This window comes from Acanthisitta chloris, unplaced genomic scaffold (assembly GCF_000695815.1).
Source record: "Acanthisitta chloris isolate BGI_N310 unplaced genomic scaffold, ASM69581v1 scaffold33178, whole genome shotgun sequence".
NCBI classification, from domain to species: Eukaryota; Metazoa; Chordata; class Aves; order Passeriformes; family Acanthisittidae; genus Acanthisitta; species Acanthisitta chloris.
In genome coordinates, this window is record NW_008688105.1 from 1,494 (window position 1) to 16,177 (window position 14,684).

At 39.4% G+C, this 14,684-nt stretch overlaps 1 protein-coding gene across 1 annotated transcript; it reads right to left on the reverse strand.

Moving 5' to 3' along the window:
• Nucleotides 1–4,752: 4,752 nt before the first annotated feature.
• LOC103808136 (matrilin-3-like) lies at nt 4,753–14,237 on the reverse strand (the record flags this gene model as incomplete). Its single annotated transcript, XM_009080901.1, is given in 7 exon segments — nt 4,753–4,808; nt 6,398–6,505; nt 10,164–10,221; nt 10,224–10,306; nt 11,123–11,245; nt 13,560–13,682; nt 14,115–14,237. Coding segments are annotated over 7 exon segments (674 nt in total), but the record flags the coding sequence as incomplete, so codon positions are not given.
• Nucleotides 14,238–14,684: the final 447 nt, after the last annotated feature.

Genomic DNA, 14,684 nt, shown 5'->3' on the forward strand with positions numbered 1-14,684 from the left:
GAGTAAAAACAATTTTAAAATACCATCCAAAAGAACAAATTTAGTTCTTTTCTTAGCAGTTCTCTGCATTAGACTGAAAGTTCTACTGCTGCAATAATTAAAACAGTATAATTACTCCTTCCATGTCAACAAGTAGATCTGTATTTCAAATAAAAATGTTCAGTTAGTCAGACATGCTGGTACTGTTGCAAAATGTGGAATATGTCAAAATTTTCTTAAGTAAGGATGTTCTTTCATGTTTGATCGTTTCAAGCATAATCTAAAAGAAAGGGGACTTAATCCATGAAGCAGATAACAGCTAACAAGCTCTAAGGGATGTCCAGGTGTTGGAAAAATAAATTACTTGTCAGTGGAATTGCCTTGTTAAATTTTAGGGCCCAACATGTTTCAGACATCTCAGACCTAGGGGGAGGTTAACAACGCTTGTGAAGAAGTGTGTAACACTGATAGTGGACACAAAGAATGCAGGATTTATGGGCCACATGGACATTTGGCAGAACTCCCAAGATAAGGAAGAAACTAATAAAGCCAACTCAGAAACTGTGCTGAATCAGCAGTTCTCCATTAGGATGTGTTTTGAATCATTTGGATAAATTTGGAGGAAGTTAAAGGAATATTGTGCTCTATAGTGGCCAAAATATAAATTGGACCATGAGGAAAAGTAGCCAGAAATGTGAACATTAAATTATAATACCATATTGCAACTTTGCTGTTTTGCAGAAGATTGGGTAAGTGGGATGAAATGCCATATGTGGATTTATTTTTCTCATTGAGAAATGATCACGAAACAGGAAAGAAGTGCAGGTTATTGGTGTCTGATTCAAATGTGTTAATGATGATGGAAAAGAAAAAGAAATTATCTTGGTGCTTCAGAAGTTATGAAGCACGATATGGTTAGAATACATCAAGAAACACATATGGAGACAGAGGCCTTAGTGGAGTATGTAAAGCACTTTGCAGTTGGTGTTAAAATCATTTTAATTGCAGAGTGTTGCTAACGTGTGAGTTATGTTGCCAAAATAATCCGAAGATACAGGCTAAGCCTCCTCCTGGAGTGGTAAGAAAAGGGATAACACCAGGAGAGTGTTGGCAATTTGATTTTTCAGAATTACCCAGATGTAATCAATATAAATATCTATTGCTTGTGATGGATACTTTTTTATCAATTACGCTGGGGAGGTGGTGAGAGTCCCCTTAAAAGAAATTATTCCTAGACTTGGAGTTCCCCTAGAAATGTCTTCTGACAGAAGTCCTCACTTTGTGTCTGAAAGCATTAAAGAAGTAGAGCACTTGGAATTAAGTGGGTCTTACACACTCCTTGGAGGCCACAGTTCAGTGGACAGGTAGAAAGGATGAATCAGACTTTGAAAAGACAAATTTTAAAATTATGTCAGGAGTCTCAACTGAAATGGGTAGAAGCATTACCCACAGCATTGCTGAGGATCAGAATAACTCCTAGGGTTCATGAGAAGGTCAGTCCATTTTAAGTTCTATATGGTACACCATATAACATGAATCTGACAGGAGAAGCTGACCAGATGCCTGTGGTAGGGGAGAAAGCTTTAACAGATTATCTCTTGTCTTTAAGTAAAACCCCAGAGATTATTACACAGGTACTTGCTGCTCAAAACACTGGTCTCAGTTAAGTTGCTGGTATGTGTTGGGAAAGGTGAAGGTTCGGCGCGGGGAAGCAAGCGGCCGACTCCATGTGGATGATACAGCAAGCTCCATCTTTACTGTCCGACAGGCTCTTTTTTATACAGTGCAGAAGCAGGCGTACAATTATCCATCACTTTTAATTGGCTAGGCTCTAAAGATAGCATTCAGGTACTCCCCTTACTCACAGCTGCAGCTGTGAGGCTTATCTCCTGCTTTCCTAGGCTTGGGTGCATTCCTAGCTGTTTTTCTCGAACCTGTTTGTTTCACCCTCAAGGACGAGTTACCCCTGCCATCTGCCATCTGCCCAGCTGAGTTACTCCCTATCTATATATAAGTTACTATCTCCAGAGCCTTGCTTGTACACACTGAATTCCCAGCTGCATTCCCAGGATTGTGTCTGTACTTTCCCAGGGGACTGCGGCCTAGCTCTTTTTTGCCTTCCCCAGGATTATATTCCTGCTCTCTTAGCCATTCTCCAACAGGTATGTTCTTTCAAGTCTGGAGATCAAGTCTACTTGAAAACCTGGAAAGATACTCCAGTAGGTGAGAAGTGGAAAGGACCTCACAAGGTACTGCTAACCACACATACAGCCATGAAATTAAAGGACTGGACTAATGTCTGGTTTAGGACTGTACTCATGGATTCATTACACGCGGATCAAAGGTGTTCCTCCAACTTTGTGGCAATCTGAACAGAAAGGACCCTTGAAGCTGAAACTGACTCAGGACTCATGAACTGTACCTGGACAGAAATAGAATCTGTACTGCATTTAGATTATATTCAGGGGGAAATCTGACAACATTTTTGTGATTTACTGAGTTTAAAAAGTTTTGAGAGTCAGTGTGCTTGATTTGTGGAATGCCACCGAGCATCCAGGCTTATGCAACTCTGAAATAAATAATCGACTTTCTTCAGTGTGTAATTATTGGCTTGTTGCACACAGGGGAACAAATCCAATTTTTCTGGACCACAGTATGTCCTATTTTAAATAAATTGTTTATATCACCTTGAAATTTTACCTGGTACTCACAAACTCACAAAGTGAAACAGATAATTACTCAGAGGAATCAAATGTAAATGCTATCATTTGTAACATAAAATGGAGTTATGAATACTAATGCATGAAACAAAGCCTGCCCAGCTGACAGCTTGCAAGACATATTGGCCTGCAGGACAATTTTCCACTACCATATAAAATTATACATCTCATTTGACATCTGGGTTTACTGTAAATGGGACTGATGTCATCCACTCCCAATTGCCAAGAAGTTGTAAAGTCTTGCATTAGATCTACAACTTGTTTATTCTCACCAATTACAGAGGCCAAAGCATACAAAGGCCCTATAAATCTGCATATAACACCCATGTCTAAGCAGAGGACATGAAAGTAAGTGAAGTGCTAGATATAAAACTCCAAGACTTACAGAGAAAAAAATATGCCTACACAGCACTTTGAGGGAGCAAGTGTAGCATAGCCAAGTTGTCCCATGCTAACTACAGAAAATTAGTATCAGTATGGAGACACATCAGAAAATATCAAGCACAGCCTAATCCAGCATTCTTGGAGAGTTCCTAGGCTCACTTTTAGCCTGTGCTGAATCTGTGTCCCCTGTTCACTTGTGCTATTTAGTGTTATATTCCAACTTAACATTACTGAATAGACATGTCTGAAGTCTCACTCCCCTGTGCAGTGAATGTAACTGAATTTTTGTTGTTGTATCTTTTATGTGCAGGGAATGAAACAAGCACAGGTGTTTAATATGTCCTTGGCAAACCAGCTACCAGATATAATGTTTGTGCAATTACAGTGCAAGGCTATAGAAAATACCTTGAATTTTTTCCATTAAAAAAAATCATTATCATTTTCACTCCAAATTTAAATATAGTTTCTAAAGCACTTAGATGATATAAATGCCAATGTACAAATTTAATAGCTTCCTTTAACAATTACATTTTTTAATTGCTAGTTTCTGTGTTTTATCCAACAGGCCCTATAGACACAGGTAGTCTCAGTAAAGTTTGTGGTATGAGACCTCAAAGCAACTTTTCAATACTGAAGGGCCTACAAGGGAGCTGGAGAGGACAAGGGGTAATGGGTTCAAATTTAAGGAGGAGGAGTTTAGGTTAGATTTTAAAAAAAAAACAAAGGTTTTTTTCCTGTGAGGATGATGAGACACTGGCACAGGTTGCCCAGGGAAGTGGTGGCTGCCCCGACCCTGGCAGGGGTCAAGATCAGGCTGGATGAGGCCTTAAGCATCCTGGTCTAGTGAGGAGGTGTCCCTGCCCATGGCAGGGGAGGTCAGGACTAGATGATCTGTATGGTCCATTCCAACCCCTAAAATTTTATTATTCTATGATTATATAGTCCTTCTGAGCATTAAATAACATTTTTAATACTTGAAATTACTGTTAAACCTTTTACCTATATTAATAAGGGTTTGTAGATTTTAAAATCAAACACTTCTTTTTCCAGCTGTGTGACTTGGGGGTAGCATCCTGTTTAATTCTGTGAATTTCTTCCATTTATGCCTCCTTTATCTTTGAGGTTTTGTTTCCTCGTTTCTTTTAAGCCCTTTATTTCATAACACATATCCTTGTGTGTATACAAAAAAACCCTTCCAACACCAGTGTGCATATTATACTTTATTTTATTAAAATAAGTTACAAGATCCCAACTTACTTTCCCATTTAATGGACAGAAGACATAGGCACATTTTTTCACTCTGCCTTGACAATTCATACTTTTATATAATGTGATATACTGTATCCATTCAATTTTTTTTCTGTATTTACTTTGAAGTAAGTGAACAAAAAATGCAGTTACTGCAGAAAAGCAGTACCTGCTGTACCACTTGCAGTACAAACCGAAGCACAGCAGGTATGGGTAGCTTTATGGCTATAAAGCAACTGTACATGAAAATACTCAGGATCACTATTTTCAAGACTGTTGTCTTCCTGAAGTCTTCTTGACATTTGTCAATAATAACAAACCAAGTGCTGTTTTGTAAGCTGTGCAACAAAGTAAAGCTTGCTGAAATCAATAAAAAGGTTTGATTCTGGAAGATTATTTTAAAATCCAGTAGAATAATAGCTCAGACAACCTCCTGTCTGTCTTGATACACCTGCAGCTTCTCAGACACTTCGTCTAGTGGTCAGTTGTTAAGGGCAATAAAGTAGATGGCTATAAGGTTTGTTTTATTTATAATCTTTCTCATTGCTGCGTTCTCAACAAACAATCTGCTTTCTAGATGAGGTCAACACATGCTTGAACCAGAGATTTCCAAACATTTTAGAGATCTGTCAAGGTCTGGCAACTTCCCAAATGATCTCAACAACCCTAATTTCTTAGGAGTTGGACCAAGTGACATTCATGGCTAAGGAGCAGCAGGTGATTGTCTCTGATGCTTTTTCCAGGTTTTTTTTTAAAGGATGCTAGGAATACAAATGGCCCACTAAAGAATGACTTTGAAATAAAGACTCAGTTCTTTGTTATAAAGTCTATTCCTAGCTTAAACCCACTTAATTTTCTTGCTTAACATTAGTTCTTTGCAGCAGAAAGATTGATTTCTGAAGGACATGCTACTACTGAGATGACATTACAGGTTTCATTATCTTGGTGTTCACTTTTAACTACTTAGATTCCCTAGCATTACATACTATAATCCAGCAAAATCAGAGTCTTCACTGTTCCCAGGCAGATCAACTGAACTCCAAGCACACTGCAAGGAGAGAGATCTGCCATTATAACTCATAAAAATAACTTTGAATTTATTCAAGAACTGGGAAAGTCTTGTGTCCTTGGCAGAAGTTTTCATTTGGCCTTCTGAGACTTTGGCAAACTGAGCAATTCCTTTATCTGTGTAAATGATGAGTTCATGTATAAAACTTACTAGCTTGCTCTCGTTCTTTGATTAATCCCAAATAGCCTACTCTTCCTTGATTCTGAAGCCCCAGGGATCAGAATGACAAACACAGACAGAATGTTTCTTTTAAATCAATTCCTATTTGAACAAGAGCCCTTTTTACAGAAAAATAGCATGTAGTCTCAGAAATTTCCAGCAAGGAAATCTGACACAATCCTTGATAAATTCTAATAGTGATCAATCAGTCTCACTACTAAAAATGATGCCTTACGATGAACCACATCTTGTCCAACTTTAATGTCAAGTTATTAGTTCCTGCCATGCCATCTGAGGGCTTTTATTCCAGCATTCAGGTTTGCTGTGGTACCACAGAGTTCATCACTTCCTCTTTTTATGCTGGGGTTTTTTTTTTCTCTCCCACGTGTTTGTGGAATGTCTAATCCAGGGGCTGACCACATTTCTCTTCATTGCTGCAGACACCGCACTGCAGCAAATGAAGCCAGCAAATTCCTGGGCAGCAGAGCTGGCACCCACCAGCCTGCACCTCAGATGTCCTGTGGACCCAAGACTTGCCTAGTGCCTCCAGCATCAGCACCCTGCCTTGCGGCTCTCCCATTCTCCTATATCACAGCATCTGGATCACACATCTTCACAGAAAATAAGGTATATGAAAATCACTTGGGACAGTGCCTGCCTGCAGAGGTTGGATGCAGGGGAATACCACAGCTAATGGAACTGTTGTCACATTTCTAAAATCACCATGAAAATAATTCCTGTTTTGAGGCATGTTTCATCCCTGTTTTATATCAAAACAGCTACTTCTAAAATACCCGCAAAGTGCTGAATACAGGAGATCATATAAGACAAAGGATATATTTTGTGGACAAAGCTTCAAGGCGTGAGGTGACTGAGTCCTGGAGGGCAGCTATGGCTTCACACTTACAGGACTCTTCGGTTGTTACGAGACTGCTCGTTATGGCTCCTAAGAGAGAAAACAGCATTTAGAATATTTATGACAATTATTAAACATTTAAATCCCAGGAAAATGCTTGATTCTGCAACAGGAGACAGACCCATGCTGTGAGACTACAGCAAGCACTGCAACCCAGGGCAGCTCGGAAAGAAGGTGGGCAGTGAACAGGGGCTGGTGTGTAGCCAGAGACCTGAGTGCCATAGTCCAGAAACAGGGCAGGGAAGAGAGAGCTTGTTTCTAACTGAGAAGAAGGCAGAGCAGGGAGTTCCTTGCCTGCCCACCTGGATTCTCTGCACTCTTTAAATTAGACCATTATTGAGCAAAATATAAAAAGAGGCTTGGGTGCAGGGACCAACCAGCCTCCCCCATCAACTCTAATTGCTAGACTAAAGTGAATATTCCCTTCACCTCTTATCTCTCCCTTTCATCCAGAATATCCCCATCCCAAAAGGTAGGACATCCTAGGAAGTAGAATGTGTTCAGGTGATGCAGGCTGAAAAGAACCTACAGTCCAGGTCTCCATCTTGTAAGCAGTACTTTGACCATCAGACTATCCACACTGGAAGGTCACTGGAATCACTGTAGACAGAATCTAATCAATTGAATGTATTTAAGGCCATGACTAAACTTGTTGAGCATCTCTTCTGAAGAATGATTCTATGATAAAATAGTTTGGGTTGGAAGGGACCTTTAAAGGTCATCTAGTCCAACCTTCCTGCCACGAGCAGGGATGCCTTCCACTAGACCAGGCTGCTCAAAGACCCATCCAGCCTGGCCTTGAACACTGGAAGGATGGGGCATCCACAGCTTCTCTGGACAACCTGTTCCAGTGCCTCACGACTCATAACAAAGGATTTATTCCTCATATCTAAATGTATCTAATAGAATCTAAATCTATATCTATCTGTACAAAATCAAGGCTGTTGCCCTGTCAAAGCTATATTGTAATGTCATTTGGGGTACCCATCACTCCTAAACACAGCACATATGAGAATGCATTAGTCCAAAGTTAAGTCTTCAGGAGTTTTGAAACTAAGCAGGAAGGCTTGGCTTCAAAAGTCTTGTAGTGACTTAGATACATAAAAAGAGTTGGTCAGTGTCAGAAATTCATCGCTTTGCATGAGTTTCTGAGATGTGGTTACAATTTAGATACCTAAGTCTCAGGGAAGAAATTAGAAGACTTGAATTTATCCCTTGGTAAATTATACCAAAAAAATTAAATCAGGAACACATGTATTAATTTTAAATACTAAGCAGCAGAAGTTCAGCTAAATCATCAATGCGTATCACCCCACAAGTACTCTTGGTTTCTAACATTGGCAATAGACATGCATAGGCAGTATCATTTTTGATTCAAGAGGTGTGGACACAAATCCGTTCCAGTGTCACATGAATATGGTTGGAGGGAATAACATCATTCAAATAGGCCCAAGTAAATTTAAGATCTAGTAGAAAGGTACAGCAATATCACTGGAGAAGCCAGTGACAAAGAAGTTATCAGTCTCTTAAGAAGGAGAAAACAAGCATTGCCATACTCCATAGTGGTTCCAGTGAATCTGTTTCTAGCTCTTGACCTCAGTCTTCCAGACTTATAGGGGACCAGCCTCAGCTATCCTCAAGACTTCTGTTTTCTCCATAATTCACCACAAAAGCAGAGATGATGGCAAAGGGCTCAGGGAGACAATAATTTCATTGTGGTATAACAACATCAGGCATCAGCTGATGGTTCTGAGTTCTTATCTGCATGAAAGGCAACTCAACCTCACCTATTCCATAAAGTGAGTAAGTTAAGGCTGCACCACTTGCTGCAGGCTGAGAATAAACATATCAACAGCTACTGAAGCACTGGTACTGTAGGGAGGTCAGAGTCTACATCTGAGACCAGAATAATAAGCTTCCAAAGCCTTCTTAAAAGAGGGCCTATAAATACCCTTTCAACAAGTTATCAAGAAGTCTTACCTGTATATAATACCCATCTCTTCATACATGTTTTTTTACATTGCTTGAAAAAGCAGCAGATTATTCAATTTATTTTTTTTCTGTTGACATATAAATGCATAGCTGATCAATGCCAAACAGTGTGTGAGCATTGTAACAGCTAAACAATAGCAGTATTATACCTGGACACCATTTATCTGTTTTTCTGAATTGTTTTTGTTTATTTTTTTGCTAATCAGTCATGCCATTGATGTTCCCGTTTTGCATGAAAAAGCAGCAGATTATTCAATTTATTTTTTTTCTGTTGACATATAAATGCATAGCTGATCAATGCCAAACAGTGTGTGAGCATTGTAACAGCTAAACAATAGCAGTATTATACCTGGACACCATTTATCTGTTTTTCTGAATTGTTTTTGTTTATTTTTTTGCTAATCAGTCATGCCATTGATGTTCCCGTTTTGCAGGGAAACTGCATTCTGTTTATTTTTTTGCTAATCAATCATGCCATTGATGTTCCCGTTTTGCAGGGAAACTGCAAAGTCTATGAACAGATTCATTTCTAGCAGTGGGGAAATTCATATGTCTTAGAGCCAATATTGAAACTGGTGTCTCCTTGATTCCACTGAACCTGTATTTGTTCAGCTCCCTTCTTTGGAACATTCCATTGGCTTTATGGTTAATGTACAAAGAAGAGCTGTTCAAGAGAGAGCTGGAGAAAGGCCAGTTCAAAACATCACACCATCATGGTTGGTTTCCAATGAACTCCCAGTTAATTTTTTATGTTTGCGTTTAAATTCTCCAACGACAGATACAGATCCTCCTTGGATTATGCCTGTTTTAACAACATTACTTTTCCAGCCAACTTTGGCAATTGTCCAAGGGCACTCTGAAGTCTTCTGCAGTCCTGTGAAATTGAGAATCTTCCAGTATTTGATATTCAAAATCTGGGATACTCCTGTTGCCACTGGGCTGCCCAACAAGTCACACAAAATATGCTAAAGTTGTGTTTTTACACTGCATTTATGTTTAAGTCCAGACCTACAAGAAATTCTTATTTCTGCAGATGGCATTTGATTATATCCAACTGTTTTAACTGTGCTCTTACATAGGATCTTTAACCATTTGAAGTAATGGCAAGTTATTCCTGCTCTGAACCAGGGGTGGGACTAGGTACCTCTTAAGGTCCCTTCCAACCCAACTTAACTTATGATTTTACATCAAATTATGAAGAGATTCTGCCAACGTTTGATGCCCCTCTCAGCTTGGAGGAATGGACAAGAACACAGGTTTTATCACTGCAGTAGTTTTAACACCAGTTCTGTTCCCATCTGGGGCCCTCACCATCCTCCAAATGCTGGTACAAAATTGAGACCCACACCCCAGAGATAGATGCCCAGAACTCTGCCTTGCCAATCCCCCCAGTTATCCCCATTTCATAAGGAAATGCAGATTATAACAGATTATATTTTTACATACAGTGAGTCCTTAAATCTGTGGTGATAGGTAAGAGTCAACTGTAGTTTTAAGTACAGTAACTGCTATAAGTAAACAAGAAGGACCAAACTAGCTCAAAACATTAGTGGAAAGAAGCATGGAAGAATGAAAAGGGATTATACTTCCAGGGAGTTTGTGAGTAAGTAGAACATTTCTAAAAAGATATAACACATTAAAGAGAGGTGCTTCAATACATAAACATATTTGGGAAAAAAAATCATCAAATTATTATTTGAGCATGTTTTCTTATCTAGTTTAAAGGTAAAGCTTTCATAGCAGGTACAGGTATATGATCCACCTCCTATATGATCCACAGGGATACGATCACCCAGACCTGCTCACAGTCATGGATTCCTGGTGCACATACATCCATTCCTACAGAATGCACTTTGGAGACACAGTCATCCAAAAACAAGATAACTTCTTTTAATGCTTCCCAATGCCAATGCTGTTCCAGGCTGGAAGCCTATCCTGTATGAATATTACTAGGAGCTACTGAGATATGTAATTGATATTGCCTTGGAGCAGTGAGATTAACTAATTGTTTTCTAGGGATTAATACATTAGTTAATTCAAGCGATAGCTCAGTCCTTTCTCCCTCTGACTGCATCTGCCTAACCCCTCTAGGTGTGAAGTGCCGCATCAGCTTCAAAAGCACACTAGGAAAAGCTTCAGCACACAATAACCTTACAGTAAGGAGATCGGGATGGAAAGGAACACTTCTGAAACTGTTACATTTTTACTGTAACACAAAGTTGCTGAGAAGATGAAGAAAGGAGCAGCAACATGAAATTCAGTCTGGTGGGGAGGACATCACCTCAAAATGTCTTGCATGGTGTGGATTTCACAGTACTGTGAAGCGTATGACTGACCCCAACTCTTCTCTCTTCAATTATTTCTCAGTTCGTTTTGCTGAATATTGCATAAATTACCGAAGGCTTTAGTTATAAGATAATAAAGACCAAATGGTAAGCAGTTACTAGCATTTTTACATCTGAAGTTCTTTATATCTCTGAATTTTTCTCAAAGTAAAAAAGGCAGACTGACATAGAACTGTCTTATAACACCTGAATGCATGTGAAAGTTTCTCAGACAGATCCAAATACATTGACCTGCTGATGAGAGCTATTGTGCTACATGCATTTAGCTGGGGAGGGCATGGGGGGAAAGGGAACAGCAATCTGCTCTTACTTGAGCAAGTCTTCTTGTCTGGATTGAGGGTGTAACCTTGGTAGCAGTCACAGGTGTAGAACAGATCATCTCTCACACAGACCTGCTCACAGTCATGCCTTCCAGGTGCACACATGTCAACAGCTGAAGGAGGAATTTGGGAAGAGAAGAATATTAACCAATATCCAAAGTTCAGCCTTTAGAGCTGGTGTTAGTAATTTCCATTCACAAATGTATCTTCATTGGGATTCAAACCAGGATGTTTTTATTGCACATCAGCATGCTATTACCCAAAGCAGGGTACACAGAGCATGTTTTTATCTGGCAATCAGCATCATAAAATTCATACAGTTTTTGGAATACTGGCAACACTATTTTGCAGATGTAACAGACTGCAATAGAAATGAGACTAGCAGGGACACAGTTACAAAACAATTATCCAACGGAATTTCAGAGAACAAATATCAGGATTTTAAGAGACTATTTGGCATTATTTCATCTTTAATTGAGTTTTTTCTCTGTTTTATGGAATGAAAAGACCATAAACAGAGAAGTGTATGTGGCTGCTGAAAGAAAAAGACATGACAGCCACTGCCAGTTACAAAGTGGGCACTTTATGTGTGAGGCTGGAGTTTTCTGCCAAATTTAACACGTCAACTCTGAAAGGGCAAGCTGAGAAGGAGTGTCTATATTTGGGTATCTTTGCAATAAGGAGGCCCAGCAAGGCACAAGGAAGGAGAAAGGAAGGAAGAGAGAAAGAGAGGAACAAAGAGAGAAAAGAGAGAGAAAAAGAAAGAAAGGAGAAGGGAAGTGAAAGAAGAAAAAGAAAAAAAGACCCTCTTCTGGTCCTAGACTATTTTTGCATCATTCTTTGCACATCTTTTTGATATATTTATCACAAAGATCTGGATGGCTGAAAAATCATTAGCAGCATCCTGCAAAATGAGATTCAAAAAAAAACAAGCATGTTAGGAAAAGAAATCTAAAGTTTGACTATGCAGGAGGAGAATCAGTGCTATGAAATGAGGTTCAGGATTAGACTTACAAAGGGGATGCCTAACTGAATTCCCATTCCTTCACATGTTTATTGCCTCTATATAATGCCAGGTGAGAGTTAATCTTAGGCACTATATTTGCAAAATCAGCTCCTAAACTAGGCAGAAAGGCCCTCTGGCTTCAATTCTTTGAGATGTGAGACCTGTGACTTAATTGCAGCAATTTGCCTAGCAATCACCTGGAAGTGGAAGACTAGGTTCAGCACTTCATCACACAAAATGGAGTAAGAAAAGGGATTATAGTGGAAGTGGGAAAAAAGGGATTTTGTGTAAATACATCATCAGTGAGACATCCAAAGAAATGAAATTCAAATCCTAATCAAGTGAAGATGATATAGAATGCATATTAATTTGTTGGTACTACTTATTTGTATGCACATCCTGAGGTACCAGCTACATCTGTACTCCTGTTCTCCACAAGAGACCAGCACTGGGAATGAACATTTCCCTCCATCCTCGAGCTCTACGGCTGGAGTACTTTTTAAGGTCCCAACACATCTACCAGAAAGAGCAATCACACTCATGATGATAGACTGTAATGTGTCTCCCAGCACAGTCCTTGCTCTTCTTCATCTCATTCCATTGTGCTGCTTTGCTGAAGAGTTTTCTGACACAGATAGTAGATGTCACATATTGGATATGGCAATTCATGCTGCACGGGTGTGAAAATACCATGAAGTCCTAGGGAGTAGAATGTGTTCAGGTGATGCAGACTGAAAATAACCTACAGTCCAGTTCTCCATCTTGTAAGCAGTACTTTGACCAATGCTCAACATTTATAAATACAATTTAATTAGGATTCAAATTAGGATTCAGTCAGTGTCCTAATACATCATTGTATTATTCTGCAGACAACAAAATTCAGTTCCCAATTATTTAATGGATGAGGCAGATACCAGGACTGCAAGACAAGACTATACCACATCTCATGCAATTATGATTTGTAGCAGCAGTTCTAGGAGTCATGAATATCCCCAGTACATATGAGGGTAAAACACCACACTGATGTGAGTAATAACCTGCCACGTGTCAAGGCAGAGTTGTTTCTTGCAATATTAGCAGTAACCATGGTGAATCCTGTAAAAGAACCTGAGCTTCAACAGGAGAGATGGAGAAGGCATGGTAAAACTATCAGGTTTGAGGTTCTCTGTGGACTAGTGGCACTCACTTTCAGTGGAGACACAGTGCTTGTGAGCATCTCCAACATAAGTTAATCCTCTCTCAAGGCTTAAGCAATGTTTATGAAATACTGTGAAGACCATAAAATGGTAGGTGAGTGCCAAATTGCATTTTTTAATCGATGTCTATAAGCAATTTTTCAAGTATAAAAATGAGCGTAACTCACAGAAAACATGTCCAGATCTCCATGAGTTTCATATATTAAAGTAGCCTTTAATTCTTACCTGAGCAGGTCTTCTTATCTGGATTCAGGGTGTAGCCTTCATAGCAGTCACAGGCATAGGATCCGTTGTTACTCACGCAGATCTGATCACACTCGTGTCTTCCAGGTGCACATGTGTCCACAGCTGCAAGAGGCATGTTAGGGAAACAATTCATTGTTAACAAAAAATAGTTTGGGATGCAGTGCATATTCGCATTTTCTAAAATATTTTGAATTGGAATCAGCTCAGAAATAGCCCTAGTAATTGAAGGAATTAGAATAAGTGCTAGGAGAAAATATCTATAGAGTGTCTACATCTGAAGGCTCTGTTTTGGCATCTAGCCCTAATGAATGGACCTGTAGGCATAACAAAAAGGACAGTGATGGAGTCAAACTGCTTCTCACAATTACTTGCAGTAGATTTTTATTTACTATTCATTACTAGATTTATTATTATTGAAAAAGATAGAGATGTTCGCTGCTTCAACAGAGGTACAAAAGTAGCTTCTCAAATGCATATATGGCATTCAAAAGTGGTGTTTTTTCTAGGTGAATGCATTTACCAAAAGAGCAATACCTGAGCAGGTTCTCTTATCTGGATTCAGAGTGTAGCCTGCATAGCAGTCACAAAGGTAGGATCTGCCGTTGCTCACACAGACCTGCTGGCACTCGTGGCTCCCGAGGGCACATACGTTCACAGCTACAAAGGGCACGTACAGAAAGGTACTTCAGTCATCCCAAAGCAAAGAAACAGGCATTAATCATTTATGCTTACAAAAGTACATCTTGCACTGTTTGCTGGATTAGTGGGAGCAAATGTCAGTGCTGTGTCACTGTCACAAAAAGTTACAGGCATCCTTCTCTCTGTAGCATGCAGAAAGAGGTCATAAATGGCACTGAAATAACTCAACACCTGAGGTGGCAGAAGAAAAGATGAATTGAAAAAGGTGCAACAGGGAGAGATTTTGCGTATTTAGTAGCATTACACTGAAAATGAGAACTCAGCAATGAAAAAGACCTTCTGGCTTTTTGTATCCAATCCCTTTCCATTACAGACAACTAGCTGAAATGATGCCAAAATGTATCAGTCACTGTCTGGTGGCTTACTAACTTCTGCTCACTGGCACAGATCCTGATCTAGGAATTC